The sequence below is a fragment of the Elephantulus edwardii genome, unplaced genomic scaffold (assembly GCF_000299155.1).
Source record: "Elephantulus edwardii isolate Elephantulus edwardi_28Jun2011 unplaced genomic scaffold, EleEdw1.0 scaffold00018, whole genome shotgun sequence".
Classification (NCBI taxonomy): domain Eukaryota; kingdom Metazoa; phylum Chordata; class Mammalia; order Macroscelidea; family Macroscelididae; genus Elephantulus; species Elephantulus edwardii.
In genome coordinates, this window is record NW_006399768.1 from 9,778,863 (window position 1) to 9,798,441 (window position 19,579).

General features: G+C 36.8%; 1 protein-coding gene across 1 annotated transcript; it reads left to right on the forward strand.

Moving 5' to 3' along the window:
• Window positions 1–3,452: 3,452 nt before the first annotated feature.
• Window positions 3,453–16,283, forward strand: SPCS3 (signal peptidase complex subunit 3 homolog (S. cerevisiae)). Its single transcript, XM_006882222.1, has 5 exons — window positions 3,453–3,595; window positions 5,660–5,733; window positions 12,113–12,189; window positions 13,881–13,996; window positions 16,151–16,283. The coding sequence occupies exons 1-5, from the start codon at window positions 3,453–3,455 to the stop codon at window positions 16,281–16,283; spliced, it is 543 nt and encodes a 180-aa protein (XP_006882284.1).
• Window positions 16,284–19,579: the final 3,296 nt, after the last annotated feature.

Consider the following 19,579-nt stretch of genomic DNA (forward strand, 5'->3'; position numbering starts at 1 on the left):
ATATATATATAATCAAAAGGACTGAAGCCTTTCTAGAACTATAGTCGTTTCTCGTAGTTCATAGTTTCCAGTGCCATGTGGTTTACGAAGTGGATGCCATTCCTTCTTCCAAACCTGAATCAATCTGGGAGTTCCCCCAAACATTGCCCACGATGGCCATTATAGTTTGATATACCTATAGCACAGTTGTTCCATTATGGCATTTGAGACGCCAATGGCACAAGGTTCAGTGTCACAGCAAGCCCAGATTATCTCAGCATAGCAAATTGACAAAGTGCTGTACAACTTAGAAGAATATTCCCAGCTTTGTGAATTCCTATGAATTAGGTCCTAGACTCTTTGACTTAATTTTCCAGAATAGTCTCTTACCTCACTTGATAACCTTTTTGTGTATAATCCTTCATACATACACTATTCAACTATATCAGACCACTAAGCACTTTTTAGACACACTTGTCCTTGCAGTTAAGTATAACTTAGAATACTTAACTTGAGCATCCTTTCTCTAAGACATCCTGTAATAGAACTATAGCCAACATGATCTGTATAGATAATACATTAAACATCTTACATTCACTCTTCTGGTTTGTATTGTCAAAGCAGTGATATCTTCATCATTTGAAATCCACAACAATGTTTCTTTCCTTGGCATTTGTATTAGTTTGTTATTTATATCCATGCTACATTTCAAGTTTTATGTTTTATTTTATTAACATTTCTAGAATATAATTTTCACAAAGGTAAAACATAATTTCAATTATAGCTTTCTCAACTAATTAATACATAGTTGAAACTGAACTATTTATTTTATTGAGTAAATTATGGCTGTCTAGAAGATGAAAACTGAAGTTTTAGATTCAACTAAGGATTTCATCATGTTCTTGGCGTTGGATCTGCCATGTTTTTTTCTATTATACATAGAGTTTTATGAATAGGAGATAACTTGAAGGGATCTAGTAGTAAGAATTTCATATGAATATGACTTTTGTTTTTACCTTAATAATGCTATATTTCAAGTCCTAGAACTGTATCTGGCACATAATAGGCATTTAGTAATAATGCTAACTATAAGGGAGCATAGTGGCAAGAATCTGTGCTGTAATTGCAAAGGCACATATTTCAAATCCACCAGGCTTCACAGGAGAAAGTTGGGCAGTCTCCTTCCATGGGATTAACTGTCTATGAAAACTTGCTGGAGGGTCACCTATGGGTTGATTCTAACTTAACAGTACACAACAAGAGCAACTTATGTTAAGTCGGGATCTTTGGTGGCCTAGTGGTATGAAGCTGCACTGAAATCCTGAAGCCACATGGTTCAAATCCATCAGCTTCTCTGCAGGAGAAAGATGAGCAATCTGAAAATCTGTTGGAGGGCCAGCTAAGAATCAGTTTTCGACTCAATGATACTCAACAACAACAACCTGTGTAAATGTATGAACATTCATTGAATAATTCTGAATTCTATAAAGAAGGAAGGATTTGATAATAAATCTTCAGCCTTGTATGGTTTGTAGTCATATTCCAAGTATTAATAATTTTCTTATTTATGGACTTTGGGGTTATTTCATGCATACATTCTCCAAGTTATGGTAAGATCTGTTTCTAAGTGTGCATGGTTTTCCTATTTTTTAATTTTTTTTTTTGTAGACTGGGTATAAGTATACCAATCAATGTTCCATTCAACAATTTATGCATATTTCCTTTTGTGACATGGCTTGCAATTCTCTCAAAGTAAAAGTTACTCTTCCTTCTTTCTCTTCCTTTTCATCCTTTTTTTCCCTTTCTGAGCTTTGATTTAGGGTAAATGTTGTCTGTTTAGTCTTATATGGGAACATATTCTCCCTGGGTGTTATTATTAACTTTATAGGACTGTTTATTTGACAGTAAGTTGATCCTGGGAGTGTCTATGAAATATATCTAAGGGTCAGTGCTTCAGTGATTCCACCAATTCAATCAGGCCAGTAAATCTGTCCCTTGTTGGAGAAATTTGTTTGGGTTTGGGGTTGTTTTTTAATCTTGTTTTTATATTTTCTTTTATTCCTTTCTCTTAAGGACTACTAAGTGTGTGTGTGTGTGTGTGTGTGTGTGTGTGTGTGTATTTAGATTGAACTTGTAGGTAATTAGTAGCTTTATTTAGTCTTATTTTAGTGTTAGAAAAAAATAAGGCTTTTTCGTTTTTTAAAAAAGTATTTAATTGTTTTGATGAATCCTCTCAATTTCATTTGTATAATTATACAAATCCCTGTTATCAAAGAAACAATGGTGTTAGCAGACTATGTTCAGTCAATTGGCCCAATCTGCCTTCTAAGGTCCTCCAGTATTATCTTAATTAGCTGAAATAATTCCTCTACTTACTGAGAGATTATCCATTTTAAACTAGTATATGCTGTGCTGGGTAGCAATGTCACAGCCATTATCTTATTTGAGTATAAGAACCCAGGAAGGGCATCCTTTTAGGTATTTTATAATCCTCCTGATAAAATGCAAATATTTAGACTTTAGGGTGCTCCTTGAAGGCAAACATGGTGAAACTAGTTTAACAAACTTTGGGGATGCTGTTAATAGGAGCCAGTCCTTGGAGAAAGGTATCATGCTGGGAAAGGTGGAGAGTCAAAGAAAGAATGACTCTCAATTAAGATGGACTGACACAGTGACTGTAACAATGGGCTTGGGTATATCAGAGATGGTGAGGATGTCACAAGATAGGACAAGATTTTGATTTATCCTTCTTAGGTTTCTAAGAGTTGTAGTTGACCCAAGGGTACATAAAATAACCTTTAAAAAACAAGCTCTAAAACAAACAAACAAACAAACACAAGCTCTAACAATCAGCTAAAATACAAAGCTTTATTAACAGATGTGTAGATGCTATAGTTGATTGTTTCTAGAGACCAGGTTGGTTTCATTTCTTCACCAAAAGATGAAATCTTAACTTTTACCAGGTTTAACAAAGAAGACAAAGAATTTTGTAAAGAGCTCTTTGTAAATACGACTCATCACAATGCACTCCAAAGCACGCTGTCTTTCTTTGCAAATAATGGAACATAAAAGATCACAGTCTTGGAATGAAAAACTGAGAAACAGGACGGGCAATTTGTAAACCTTCTTTTCACAGAGCCCAAGTGCTAAAGAAGAGAAAACCAGAAAGAGAGCACCGCCCCCTCCCTTGCTCACCGTTGATTGGCGGAAGCGATAGGCCGTGGGCGGCAGGGCGGCCTAGGCAAGAGTCTCCTCCTCTCGGCGCAGTCCTGCCCGCCCCGTGGGTGTGTCCCGGGGAGGCGGGTGCGGGCGCGCTCACGTCGGGGGAGTGGCTAGGAGGCGGGGCCGCGGCGGCGCGAGCTCCCGGAACGCGCGCACCGCAGGCAGCGCGGATCGCAAGGAGCCGGTCGGTCAGCTGCCCGAACTGGAGCCCAGTGTGTGCGTACAGATAGGGCTTGTGGGAGACGGTCGCGATGAACACGGTGCTGTCGCGGGCGAATTCGCTCTTCGCCTTCTCTCTGAGCGTGATGGCGGCGCTCACCTTCGGCTGCTTCATCACCACCGCCTTCAAAGACCGGAGCGTCCCGGTGCGGCTGCACGTCTCCCGGATCATGTTGTGAGTGCGGCTGAGGCCCGGCGAGCAGGGAGGGGCGCCTAGACTAGGCCGGGGTGGGGGCCTCAGCCAGGCTGCTGTGCCAGGGCTGCGGGCAAGGCGTCCATGCCGCCCAGAAGAGCCCGGTCCTGAACGGTCATTCGCCCAGCGCTCATGTCCCGGGTGGACCTCCTGAGTTCCCTAGCTTCCCTGGGTACTCCCAGAGCTCACCTCTCCACCGTAAATTCCCGGGCTTGCTCTTAAATTTTAATTTTGAGTGTTACTCAGGTCAGTGCCTCCGCTTCCTTCCTGTTCCTCACTTCCCTCCACCTACGCCTGGCCAATGAGGGAGCAACACAACAGCACACCCGGCGCCGGCGCCGCGCCCGGCTCGTGCCTCTCGGCGCCTCCAAGGGTGGCCGGGGTCCGCACACGCGGCCGGGGCTGCTGCGGGAGCCCCTGCCTGGGTTACACGTTCCTGGGGCTTCCCAGCAGCGCTGTTATGTTTGAGGCTGAAGGGCTTGCTTTGTGACATTAACAACCATAGTTTGCCCTGTTTGACATTTCCGTTACTGTTTTTGTGTGTCTGTCTTCAAAAGACACTAAATCCTTGGAGCTTCTTTGAAGTTGGCAAGAGATCTTTGTATGCACTAAGAGAATGAAACATCTTAGTTTTCTGATACAGGTGTGTGTGCGCAAGTGTGCGTGTGCACGCGCGCATTTCAAGAGCCAACCGTTGGAATAAAAATGTGAAAATGTAAAAAATGCAATTTCAGAATGCTAGTGTGATTTCATTGTTGCCTTTTTTTTTTTTTACCACCTGGTAATTTTTGTTCTCCAGATTTTTCTTTCCTATTGTTCCTAATCCTGGTTCTCTTTTCCCTGTACTCTATTTCATGTTTCAAGGTGTTCACTCATGTTCATCTTGAGTGTACAGGAAGCCAGTTAGCTAATACCACCCAAGTATCCCCTCCTCTCCCCTCTGTTGGTGCTGTATTGATGCTTATTTAGACACTTTGATATTCAAATCGATCTGGGTTGGAAGTCATTCGCCAAAACTCATCCGTCCTGTGAGTGCTTACAAATGAGCATGGCATAGTAAATAGTCAACACATGTTAAGTGTTGTTATCTTGAGTAAATTTTTTTGTCATTCTGGACCTTAATTTCCTTTTGTTTAAAATAAAAGTAATATTTATTTTGGAGATTATTTAATATTATTGAAAAATGGTGAACCTAGCAGAGAGTAAAAGCCTTGTTAGGGTAGAATTGCCCCAGCAGCTGGTAAATTTGACTGCTTTCCAGTTCTCCTCTTATTGCTTAAGTACTGCGTCACCAGGGCTCCTGGGAACAAAGTAAGCATGCAGTTACAGCAGCTGCTATTGGTTCATCTTTTTCACTTCACCTATTACTTATATCTAACTTCTACTTATTCAGTCATATTGCATTTACATCAAATTTCCAGTTTCTTCTAACACTTTCCATTATCCCAAGTTTTGTGGGATTAGGGGGTAGGGCTGGTGACATTCTATTAAAGCTATATGACAGAGTTGTTGTTGATACATGCCATCTAGTTGGAATCCATAACTGATCCTCCAGTGGTTTTTAGATGTCATAAATTGCACTGGAAGAGATTACTCATCTTTTTTCCCTATAGCCCCTCATGGATTAAAATCCTGTGCTTCTGGGTTGGCAGCACAACTCTTTACCATTAAACCACCAGCTAAACCATAAACCCCAAACCGTCTTTGAGTGTCCAGGCAGTAAGTCTTAACCTGAGCAACCTGTTTAATCTTACTCTATACAGAGTCTCTGGTTGATTCTACCCCTTAACTTTTTGACCTTTTGGCTACTAGACCAGCTCTTAAATCCTGTGCCACCAGCGCTTTTTAAAATAACTTAAGACCTACTTTTATTTTATATTAGAATGTTTTATCCCTATTTGCACAATTACCTATTTCTTTAGTTTTCCTCCTTTTTCTTGATAGAATTTCTGTAATGAGGTCCTTTGACTTTAAGGGATTATTAGCATATGAATTTTTTATGTTATTATGTTTGAAGGATGGTAAAGCTTTCATTTTTACTTCTAGAAAAAATGTAGAAGACTTCACTGGACCTAGAGAAAGAAGTGATCTGGGATTCATTACATTCGATATAACAGCTGATATCCTTTAAGAAAAGAATTGTGCTTTCTGTATTTTTATAATGAGATGAATGTTGTTTAGTGCTGTGTGGCATATGGGATGTGACTGAATCACTCAAACCTTGAAAATATCTCTACCAATATTTTTTAATCACTAAAGTTATATTACTGAACTTTGCAGAAAAATGAGCCCATGTAACTAGTGCACACACATATAATATGCATAGCTTGTACAGCAGAGTAATGTGGGAGGGGTTGCATGGTTTTCAAAAAGGTAGAACATGTCTGGTGTTTGCTTAAAGTATGGTATTACAGAATTTTTTTCTATATTTGTGGATATACATTGTATAAAGATACTTAAATAATACAGGGGTTTACAAAAAAAGAGACCAGAGCTGTAAAGCAGACTATGAAGAAGGTGATTTTGAGAGAAAGTAAAATTATGTCATTTGAATTAAAGGAGGTAATATGTTACCTGTATTCAGCCTGTCTGGAAAGAGTATTTGCTGTGCAATAATATAGCTATATTTTTGCACTGCAGTCTCAGAGGTGCGTGGTTCACATGCACCAGATGCTCTCCTGGAGAAGGAGGGACAGTCTCCTCCTATAACTGTCAGGTCCAATTTGACGGTAAACACACAAAAACAATAAAATAAAATATAGCTATATTTTGATAGCAGAAATATAATGAAAGTCTGTTGCATCAGTCATGCTTAGAAAAGCCATTGTGAAGATGATTATTGGCAAACCATTGAACAGTTTTCTTTTATAACTATTTTTCTAAAGACTTTTATGTTATTTCCCATCAAGTCACTACCATTCAGCTAACCTGTAAATAATAGGCCTGAACCTTGCCCTGTCCTCACTGTTTCTTAATATACTTGAGCCCATTGTTACAATCTGTCTTGTTGAGGATCTTCTCTTTCTCTGACCTAACACCTTTCCCAGCATAATGTTTTTCCCCAAGGACTGATCCCACTTGACAGCATGCCTAAAGTATGGAAGGAAGAAGTTTCATCATCCTTGGCTCCTTAAGAAGCATCCTGGTTGCACTTCCTCCAAGATAGACTTACTTGTTCTTTTGGAAGTTCATGGGATATTCTGTACTCTTCCCCACCATCATACTGAAAGGCCTTGAATCTTTATGTCATCTTTATTTACTGTTCAACTTTCAGATGCATTGCAAGCTTTTGAGAATACCATGGCTTAGATCAGGCATGCACCTTAGTCTTTAAACTGATCATGACTCTCCAACACTTTGGATAGGTCCTTTGCAGCAGATTTTCCCAGTGCAGCACATTAACAGTTAAAGTAATTACATTGAAATGGAGATGATTTAAATATTTCTATTTTTAGATATTTAATTTTATTTCTATCTAACCTCTTAACTACTGTGGTAATACTGGCTAGTTAAATTTTTTGTTGTGATCTCATTTAAATATATATATATATATAAATATATAAAATATATATTTTTTTCCTATTTAAATACCTTAACAGTGTTGATCATTGTTACTTCCATCTTGATTTCACTTACCTTTTTAAAATCTCAAGTTTAAAATTATTTATGGAGATTGTATCAAACCTGTGTAGTAGAATCATCTAGTAGGCATTTGCCTGATAAACGTTTCTGCCACCACAAAATTACTTTTGCTTTGCTTTTTTAGACGTAAAAAGTACAATAAAAATTTTTTGTGTGAACTGTTTTAGAGGAAATATAACAGCTCATCAGAGGGGCTCTTGTGGCCTAGACCATAGGGAATTGCCCTGCTAACCCAAAGATTGTGCTGCTCTGGCCATTCAGATCCATTAGTGGGGGAAAGAGGACATATCACCTCCTGTGAAGTTAACAGCCTCAGACGGCCTGCTAGAGGCTTAACTGTGAGTCTGATCTTACTCAAAAGCAGTGAGTTTTGAGTTGAATAGTACACCTGTAGAAAAGACCTATGCTAAATGCTGTATGATTTTTTTTTTTTAAGTTTTCATTACTTCATTTATTTATTAAACATTAGTAAGAAAGAGTTTGGATCATGTGTGAAACAGTTAACTTTGTACAGTGAATTGTAAGAAGTTTTCTGCTTTCTCCACTAGTGGATAGGAATTTGTGCTACCAACTCGAAGGTGCACAGTGAGAATCCACTAGTTACTCCAGGGTAAAAACAGGCAGTTCATCCTGTGTGATTTACGGCCTCTGAAAACCCACTGGAGAGTTAACTATGAGTGGATTCTGATGGAAATGAGTAATTGACTGTTTGCGTGAGTGTATGTTTATTACTAATTCCATCATTTATACTTTATTAAGATTAAGATATTGATTCTGCACAAGAAAATATATTCTAAAAATATAGTTGGGAAAATCAAAAGAAGACTTTCTCATATACATTGAACTATATCCAGTGTCATAGTCCATAAATAAAGGTTTATTTGGAGAACAGCAACAACAACAACAAAAACACCTTCATTCTGCTGCTAAAACTTGAAATTGTACTTGTGCTCCCACTTAAAAAAAAAAAGTCACCCAACAGAGTAAGAAAATTATCGAACAATATCACTAACATTGCACACTAGCAAAATCTTGCCAAAGATTATCCGGTAATGACTGAAACAGTCCATTGATGGAGAACTACCAGAAATAGAAGCTGGTTTAGAAGAGGTCATGGCCCTAGAGACATTATTGTCAGTGTCATGTGGATCTTGGCAGGAAGCAAAGAGTACCAGAGCAATGTCTGTGTTTCATTGACTGCGCAAAGGCATTTAACTATGTGAATCACAATAAAGTGTGGCTAACCGTGAAGAAAATGGGAACCCCAGAATACTTGATTGTGCTTATGCAAAACCTATACTAGGACCAGGAAGCTGTCCTGAGAACAGAGCAAAGAAACCCTGCATGGCTCAAAATCAGGAAATGAGTGCTTCAGGGATGCAGCTTGTCTCCATACTTATAAATCAATATGCAGAACAGATCATTCAGGAAGCAGGGCTTTATGAGGAGGATGGCATCGGGATTGGAGGAAAACTCATCAATAACCTATGCTATGCAGATGACACAACTTTGCTTGCTAAAACTGAAGAAGATATGAAGTGCTTGCTGCCGAAGAGCAGGGACTGTACTGTTAATATGGATTGAAGCTCAACATCACGAAGGCAAATATTCTCATAACTGGGCCAATTGGCAGCACTATCGTAGATGAAGAAGAAATTGAGGTTATTAACAATTACAGCTTGTTTGGTTCCACAATCAACATTCTTAGCACCAGCAGTCAGGAATTCAAAAGGTCAGTTGCATTGGGAAAATCTGTCAGGGATCTCTCCAGAGTACTAAAAAGCAATGATATCAGTCTAGAGACTAAGGTGCACCTGATCCAGGTGATGGTCTTCACAATTACTTGATATGCATCATACAACTAGACAGTGACTAAGGATGACAGAAGAAATATCGATTCCTTCAAATTGTGGTGCTGGAGAAGAGTCTTGAACATACATACCATTGCCTGCCAAGAAAACAAATAGGTCTGTCCTGGACAGGGTGAGACCACATTTCTCCTTGGAAGCTAGGATTCTGAAGCTCCATCTCACATACTTTGGGCATGTGGACAGGAGAGACCGGTCCTTGGAGAAGGATGTCATGCTTGGAAGGGTGGAGAGACAGCACAGGAGAAGGAGACCCTGGATGAGATAGATTTGATTCAGTAAATGAGGCAGTGAGGGTAGATGTGTCAGAATTAGTGAGTTTGTCTCAGGATAGGGCAGGCTTCAAAGCTCCTGTATATAGAGTTACTATGGGTCGCAAGTGACTTGATAGCACATAACAGCAGCAACAAACCATTGCTATAGTTCACGTATCTAAAAGTGGAATACAACACACTAAGAGTGACCTAACAATTTACATATGCCTTTAAAAAAAAACAGAACATTTATTGCTGAATTAAACATTGAAATTCTTAAGATGAACTTGATGCTGCAGCAGCTTTCCTTTTAGGTTCAGGTGTTGTTCCTTCATGGAATTCATGCCTAAATCTACAGTAGACAATCATTAGGTGCCTCAAAGGAATGGTACTGGTGGTATTTCACCTTTTAGCAATGGCACTCTAGTTGTATTTTCTCTTGTTCTTGGCAGGATAGCCATACTTGCCACAGCTAGCCTTCTATAGCTGGTAGGCCTTGGAGCGACAGCACAATGTGTATATTTTATTGTGACGCTTTCCAAATGATGGGCGTTCCTTTCATTGCTTCTGTGGCTGAGACCAAAGATCCACCCACATATGTCATAATTTTTGACAGATTATGTGTCCACATAAATAACGCACCCCCACACAAAATATGTAGAGATGATAAAATTAATTGAAACACTTTTGGCATAGTACACCCAGGCAGTTTCCCTGCATGTCTCCTGAAATTTCCAGAAGTGATTTTTTTTTAAATTTTCCCATAATGATAATAATGACTAAATAAAATGACCTATTTTTAGATGAAAACACATTTTCTTCAGAAGACTTTTTATAAATTTCGAAGACTGATTATCCAAAATTATAGTTTATGATTTATAAATAGAAGCAGTATCTTGTTCTTTTAATTTTAGGTCTGGTATAATGTCTTACTGATTAGTAAGTGTTTTTAGTTTCCACATGCCATCCTGCTTCTCCATTTTACTAGGAAACTATAAAAGTTAAATTTCATATTTCGTTTTTGTTACACCTTTAAATATTTTTTACAAATGGCACAGTGCTCTTGGGAAAATAATGTTGACATCAGGGTGTGGTTTTTAAAATTTTTTTCTTTCCGTTGTAGTTTGGCATTTTATAAAGCAGCTTGGCTTTTAATTTACCCAGTCATGCACATTTTTTTACATTAGTTAATAACAGTAGCCACATTATAATATCCACTTCCTAAACAACACACCTCTGGAAACTATGAACTTTGATAAATGTCGATAGTTATAGAAAGACTTCACGCCTTTTGTTCATAGGGTCGATATGAGTTGAAGGCAATCAACAACAGCATTAATTACAATACCCAAACTTTTCCCATATCCTTTCTGTAATTTTGGTTCCTTTAATCCTTCTTTTATAACCTTTCTTGCCTTCAAGGCTTTATTCTTGGGCAAATGCTGCTCTTTTTACATTAGATACTTAATAATTTTAAAAGCATTTCCCCTAGTGTTACTGGTCACCTTTCAGGCTTGTGTATTATTTGGCTGAAAGCCACAATGAGTGAGTTTTGTTTTGGGTTCAAATTGTAACTGAGGGCCATAGTCTCATAGGTTCCACCAATCTCGCAGCTCAGTATATCTAAGTTATAGTCATAATGCTGGTTTACCCCAGGATGACTACTAAGTTGTAAGTTGTTGAGTTTTGTTTTGCATTTTAGCCTACTCTTTCTTAAGATGATCTGTACTTAACTCTTTGAGTGTGGTCAGTGTTCAGTGCAAGGGCACCATATGATTCTTCTGGTTTTAGGGATCTAGAAATTGAGATTTACTTTGAACACAGTATTTTAGTCTATCTTTGCTTTTCTTCCATTTTTGTTCTGGAGAAAGACCAGTAGTTTATGCCTTAATAGATGACTGCTTGCAAGTTTGCCTCTGGAAACTCTAAGAACTTGGTGAAACGATGAAAGTTACACAGCAGTGTTCAGGTCTTTCGTTCATAGGGTCTCTAAGGGTCATCTGTGACTCAGTGGCACTTAACAACAACAGCAGCAGCTCACCAAAGTAAGATGTAAAACATTGTCTTTGTGGATTCTGTCCTGACTGGTGTCAGTCTTAAAGTTAATTCTTTAACCGCTATCCTGAGAAGCTTAGTGGAGCCAAGGCAATGTTTATCTTCTTACCAAAGTACTTTGTGTATTGTAACATTTTTAGCTGTTATAACCAAACAAAAAAGTATACCATTTTCTTTTCTTGGTTTAATTATTTGAACCCTATTTGTCGTTGTTGTTGTGTGCTTTTCAATCAGAATGAACTCATAGCTAACTCTCCAGAGGGTTATCAGAGGCAATAAATTGCACAAGAGGAGATTGCCCATCTTTCTCTTAGTTTAGATTTGTGTAGTATTAAATTTAAATTGTGATAGTTAGACCTCTACGTACTTGGAATATTAAATACTTTTTCTTCTAGCTTTAGTAAGTTGATGTTATTAAAACCAGTTTTAGATTTGTCATTTTCTTATTACACAAAATATTTTGGCTAACAGTGCATGGAACACAGGGGAAGATGCTTCTAATCATAAACCTGTAATAGATTTGTATTCATTTATTCACTTTTACATAGAACAGATGGCTCAGTATATTTGTAGTCCAGCTCTTCTTTTGTCTATTTTTATATCAGCATTGCTGTGGATAACTATGGTCTCTTTAAAGTTACATGCTGCTTTATGATTCACAGATTCCTTAATTTGTTTACATCTGGAAAATATATTTGATTGGAATGTTAAGCAGTTGTTTCTTTATTTATCAGCAGAATACTCAACAAAAAATAATGTAAGTATATAAATTTAGAATTATTAATTATTTAAAACGTCACTCTCTATCCCTATCCCTCAGTCATGTTAAAACAGAAAGGTGTTCTTAATGGTAAGAGTATCAGCTGCAAACATGTGTATTGTTCTACAGGTCTCAAAAACTTACCCAGATTTTTAAAAGTAAATAAATAAAACAAAAATTTACTCATGCTAGCATGTCACCTTCTACATAATGTTATCATCATTAGTTGCTGTCAAGTTGACCATAATTTATGGAGATCTTAAGTGCAACAGATCTGAGCTTTGCTCTGTCCTATCTGATCCTACTCTTTGTAATGTATGTTGTGTGCCTTTGAGTCAGAACCCACCAGCAGGTTTTCAGAGACGATAAACAGCACAAGAGGAGATTGCCTACCTTTTCTCCTCAGAATAGCAGGTGAATTTGAACCACTTACCTTTGAATTGGCAGCGCAACTGCTTAATACTAACCCACCAGACCTTGCTAATCATTCTCTGTAATAGGTATACCTAAATTATAGTCGTAATCCTGGTTTATCTTAGCTTAGACTACTAAATTGATATAATTTGGAATTTGATTTGGTGACGAACAGATCTACATGAAAAATTATTTCACTTCAGCTTATCTTTGATTGATAGAAAACATGAAAGTCTGTTGGAACCCTTCTTTAGAAAGACTCCACTTTTTTCTGTTTATATATCATCATATTCTGAGCAGTTGGCCTCACAACAAGATGAATAATAGTTTATTAAGAATAAATTTCTTGAGATTTAGTATTACTGTCATTTGCTATTTAGTCACAGGTGAGTTTTCATTCATGCTCCTGTTTTCTTTAACTGGGTAGGAGTTTTCCATACGTGAACAGAAATGGAGCTTATATATAATGTGATAAAAACATAGCTTTTAAAAAGTTGACATCTAGGATTTTCCATAAGACCATGATGTGCTATTTTTTTTTTTTTTTAAATACACCTTAAAAAGAGGGAAAACGGATTTCTACAGTGCTTATGTCTTGTGATTCCTTGTAAATTTAAAATTCGGGGAAATTTTTAAATTTTGGTGCAGTGGGTTTTGGGTTGAGCTACTTAGTGGTTTGAAACCACAAACCACTCTTTTGGCGAGAGAGGCAGTCTGCCACCATAAAGATTTACAGCCTCAGTAAACCCCTGGGCCAAATCTGTTCGTCCTATAGTCACTGTAAATTGCAACCACCTAAATGTTTTCAATCTGGCAGTTGAAGCAGTAGCATATGTCAACAGCATGAAACTCTGTTGGTCTAGAACTGTTCAGCGTCTACAAGTGAGCCTAAGGGTCTGAGAAACTGTAGAGGAAAAAATGACTTAAAGGTATAATTCTATTACCAAAGATTATAATTTCATCGGTTCCTCAAAACTGCTCAGTACTTAGAGAAACCTATTTGGTCTAAACTATGAGGGTCTTAAGTAATGTAGTTGCCTGTACAAAATTAATGAGTAGTGATTTCCTTAGAGAAATAATCATCATTCTGTCCAACAAAAGTTTGCCCTCTTTAAATCCACCTACTTATTGTTATGTATGCTTTATGACTCTAGCAATTCCCTCAGGGTTGGATTCATTAATATATGTCAAATGAAATGCCTTCAGTACTTTTAATTTGATGTGACAAGATGCTATTTCTGATGCTTATCTAATTAATTTTCATTTTAATGTAGGCTCTGAACCAAGTTGTCCTTTGGGACAAGATTGTTCTGAGAGGTGATAATCCAAAGCTGCTATTGAAAGATATGAAAACAAAATATTTTTTCTTTGATGATGGAAATGGTCTTAAGTAAGTAATTTTTTTATATCATACTTTTTTACATACATTTAATGATGTAAAGGGAAAACAAAGATCCAGTGTGTCTTTATTTTTAAAATACAGCAAATAAAAAAGGAAAATTGGGAGAAAGTATTTATGTAAATATGAAATAGAAGATTTGTATAGAAAGATGACCACATAAGCCGAGATTTAACATAGATGCTCAGTTGTCATTCAACTTTGCAAAATGTTTTAGTCTAACTAAAGCCTGTAATGTCTGCTTTCAGTATACAAGGAACATGAGCTTCCCCATTGAGGAGTAGGGCTGTGATTATCAAATGAAGTGTCCCTATTTTAATTGAAGAGGAAATTGCCAGTAATCTCTTAAAAAACCCCAAATACCCTTGTCCGCGAAGGTGATATTAAGATTTCTAGTATTTGTTCTCTCTTAACTTGACTTTATGAACTCATTTCATCTTAACAAAATGAAGAACTTGGAAGGGTTGACATGTCAGGTGATTTTAGCTCTTTTAGCTGGCATGGGGATGGCTGAATTCAACTTCCACTAACTCCACAAGGAGGAGAGAGCTCTTTCCCACGCTATCCACAGTACAAAATGAATTCCTATGAGATCAGCAGCTCCCTCTAGCAATTCTAACACCAACCATATTCCCAGAGCTCTTGTTGCACAGCAACTGGGTCTGCTAATCCATTTTAGTAACCACACAGAAATCTCAGCATGTACTTAATGATTTGGGGATTTGTTGTAGAAGTCAACAGTTTATCATCCTTCAGTTAAAACAGTTTCTCATACATGCTCACAGGCCTCTTGACCTTCAACCTTTTTGTTCTGAATCAGTGTCACTGCCTTGTAGTCCTGCCTATTACAGCACGTGTGTGCCTCCCCAGTCCACTGCCCAAGTCCTCCAGTACCTTGGGTGAAGGCCCTCCACTCTGGTTCCAGGGAGTGGCAATTCCAGTTCACCTGTTCCATGTTGGGTCGCCAGCTCTCCATCACCTTTGCTGCTGCTTCTCTGGTTTAAATCCTGGTCTGACTTGAGCAGGAGTCTCTGGTACAAGTGGACATGAGCTGGACTCTGCTTCTTTCTTACTGGTAGCAAGATTCTTATTTTCATTCTCTGAACCTGCTCAGTTTAAACCTGGTATGATGTCAAGACCGACCAGCCCCATCATTGTTTTTATGTGCCATCGAGTCGTTTGCGACTCATAGCAACCCTATGTACAAGATCCCTAACCACATTCTATCCTGTGCCAACCTCACCATCTCAAACACACTTCATTCTCACCACTCCACTCACAGAACTGATCCATCTCATCGAGGGTCTTCCTCGCCCCACTCTCCCAAACATGATGTCCCTCTCCAAGGACCAGTCCCTCCTTGCAACATGCCCAAAGTATGTCAGACGAAGCTTCAGAATCCTTGACTCCAGGGAACATTCTGACTTCACCCCCTCCAGGACAAACCTGTTTGTTCTCCTAGCAGTCCATGGTATATTCAACACTTTTCTCCAGCACCACAACTTAAAGGCATCAACATTAGTAATCTGAAAACCTTATTTGTATGTTCTCACCCAGAAGATACCAGTCACCTCACTAGCTTTGTCCTATCTGTCATGTAATGGAAGTTAAAGCCATTGTATAGGAAAGCCAGTTTGACCAAGTCCACAGTAACACAAAGAGGAACTGTTAGGCCTTTGGGAAGAGTTTTCTTGACCAAACCTCCATTTTTGCAGATGAAAAGTTTGCAACCATGAAAAATTTTCATTTGCTTTATTTTGACCCTCTAGATTGTAGCAGAAATAGGTTTCAAAACAGTCTTCTATTAAAAAAAAAAAAAGCCAGAGCAAAATCACTGTCTTCTGATAGGTCAAGTCTTTTTTTCCATATTGTTTGTATCTTACTAATTTAAAGTTTTGGGTTAGTGGTTCTAATAATTATGATTTTAAGTGAGTTTACATAGGATTGATACCTACAAACTCAGTGGTGATAATCTTAGGTGGTTCTTAGATTTCAAATGACATGAGAAAAACTGTTTTGTTGAAGATGAATATTCTATTAGGATTACTTGGTTATAAAGAAAAGATTTTGACATCTGGTGGTCGATTAAAGTGTGTTTATTGAATTACAAATGCTTATGCTGATTTATCTTTTATTTTCTTACAGGGGAAACAGGAATGTTACTTTAACTCTATCTTGGAATGTTGTACCGAATGCTGGAATTCTACCTCTTGTGACAGGATCAGGATACGTATCTGTCCCATTTCCAGATACATATGAAATAACGAAGAGTTATTAAATTATTCTGAATTTGAAACAACATATTTTTATACTTCATAAATTGTATCTCATTTATTCAGTTGCATCTTCATTTGCTTTTGGTCGTTATTTTATCTTTTTGGTATAAGAACTAATATCAAAAGGCGTATTTGAAAGGGAATGTCAATGGGCAACTTTAACCTAACAGTACCAAAAGAACAAGTAAATAAGGCCATCAGAGTGGAATGTTACAACAATAAGACAACTTCATAGTAAGAATTTGGGAGAAATATTTATCTGAAGTGCTCATTATTTCTGCTGTTTTTTTCTGGAATATAAAGTGAGCATAATGGATAGATAAAACTTTCAGGTGCCTGTAGAGTCATAAGAACTCTGTATTTGATGCCTTCCGTTCATACAGATTCACATGGGATGTGATTTCAAAGTAGGCATTCTCTTTTATTGTTTATAGGATTTGTCTGATTACTGGAATAAATATGATTATTAGAATTTTGGCTTACTGAGTGGCCAAAAGTGATGGAATTTTATTCCATCAATTTTAGGAATTCCCATAATTCTTGTTTTTCTTGCAGGTAACTAGCAACTGTATCCATTTCAAGACTAAATACCTCTTTATATGCTGTAACTTATTCTGACTCATTTTAAAGTCTCTTAAGTCAACCAAATATGTGTTTTTCAGTGCTTTCTCTTAAAACGTTCCTTTGTGCTATACATTTGTATAATTTTTTTTTTTTTTTTTTAGAATTGGCATTGAAAGTTGGAAATGTTCGCATGGTTTATCCTCTGAATCACGTTTTTTTTCTAGTGAGCATGTCTAGTGCCACTATTTGGTGATTATTTAGCATTATCTGTAGAGTCACATTTTCGTAATTATTGGGTAATAATAACGTATTTGTGGTGTACTTTTCCATGTACAGTGCACTCATTTTAATGTATGCTAGCCTCAATAATGCAATGAAGTTAGTAGTGCAAGTACTGTCTCAGTTTGTAGATGAAGAAACCTAGAACATCAGTTAATTGCTTAAGATTCAGTGGCTCACAAAGAATGGAATTTAATTCTTGAACTCAGATCTTCTAATTTTTCAACCTACTCCTTCCCTTACCTCTAATTATAAGGTAATTAGAATTAACTTAAAATTTTCATTTTGTTTTTTTGTTGCCCTCAACACCTTACTCTACCACTGCTAGAAAAGTTTTTCTCATCTTGCATGAAAGTAATTCTTTTTCAGGCTACCAACAATTTTTAGGTAGAAGTAATAGCTCATTTTATTTTGCAGAACTTCATTTTCCTTATATTAAACGTAAAGGAAAATCTGCAAGGATCTAAAAATAATTCACTGATCAAATAAATAATACATGACTAGATATATAATCATATTTAACATTTTTCTGCAGTGGGCAAATCAACATCCTTAAAAGTAACAACTACAAGTCAGTTACCTTTTAAGAGCAAGACTCTTTAACTGTAGTTTAACTGTAGTTAAACAACAGTAACCAAAAAGGGCTACTCTTTTCTAAGACTAGTTTAAAGGAATAGAAAGCATTTTGTTATTTTGTTATTTTTACCTCATATCAAAAAAAAGTCACTTTAAGTACTCCATTAGTTTTGACAACTATTGTATTTAGTAATTAATTGTACCATTCATGTAGAAGCATATGTGTGTGACTTCTTCAAACCAGCAGAAAGGTCAAATAAAAACAGTATTGTGAGCACTAAACTGGACTTGCCATACAGCTTTACATGAAACCTTTCAGGGTTTGGTTTCTTTATCTATAAAATGACAAAAGGAACTAGAGTACTTAAATGGTAGTCCTTTTAATCTGCAGAAGTCTTTAAAACACGTTCTCCCTGTTCAGCAAAGAGATTGAACAAAAAAGCACCTTATTAATGTGAAGAGAGGAAGATGATTAATAAACAATTTAATATGTAATTCATATTAGCCTGACTTTATTTCTGTTAGATTTATAACAAGAAAATTTTCCTTTATTAAATTTGTACAAATAGTAGACATACAAACTTAAAATATGTAAGCATCAAAGCTTAAGAATTATGTTCCTGGTAAGAATGGCATGCACAGTAAGCCTGTAGCATCAACCAGACCTACGTACCAGTTGAATGATTCATCTCACATCTGTAGTGAGTGAATCTGTTAGTTTGGTAGAGACAAATGTTAAAATTTACACAAGCTACACTATTTTTATTCATTTGACAAACCTTGTTTAGAGTCAGGTGAGAAAGAAGTAGAAGAGCCCAATTAGCACAATGAAGATTTAGTGTTTAATTTTTCCTTAAATTAAGAGAAACTGCTCAGGACAAGAATGCTCCAATATGGGAATAAGGAACCTCTGTCTCAGGAACTCACTTTTGGGTATGTACAGCTTTATTAGTTTACCATACTAAATGCATATAACAAAATGATACATATAACGTAATAACCATATCATCTACCTTAGTGGCATGGGTGTGAAAGAAATCTTACAACATCTCTAAAAGGACATAAAACTTCAGATTTATCAAAACATAAACATTGGAAGTGTCTGAGCCCAGAAATGATTCTGGAAAAAAGAATCTTTACAAGATACTTACCTAAAATAATTATAGTTAGAAATGAATTCATTTTAAAATGTAGTACTCTTATACCCTTTTTCTAGTCTGGACAGGCAGCTCTATCAGTGTTTTTATTTCCCTGTTGCTTGATCCTTAAAGGAAAATAACTTCAGAAACTGTAGGTCATGATAAGAAAGTGGATTTTTTTAATTTCCTCTCTTGTAATTATTTTACAGTTCTTTGGTGGGGCTGGCTTGTCTGCTGATAGTGCTAAGAGATGGGCTTTGAGGTTAATAATGACTGGCTTTCAATATTTTGTTCTATTTAAAGCTTAGAGATCTACAGCTTTAGATCTTTGGGGTTTAGGTTAATGCAGATATCATTTTATAATACTCCAGACTGACATGAAATGAGGTTATGGGGTTAAAACCATACACTGAACTTTGATGATAAAAATCTATCCATCTGAAAAGCTTTTCCTTCCATTTAGCAGAGAGCCTGTGGACATTGTGTATGACTGCCAGTGGTTTAAAGAAATAAAAAAGTTGTTGCATGTTTTTAATGCAATTTGGGAAATTGTTTAATTTACAAATACAGATTCTTAAAAAAAATTAATGAAAATACTGAAGATGTTTGAAGATTTTCTTAATTGCAATAAATACTCAGTGTTTTTTAAATGAAAATGAATTTTGTTTATGAGAAAGTGTGTTGTAAAAGACTTTAGGATTTATGCTTTTTATGTGAAGCTGCTGAACTAAATATAAGAA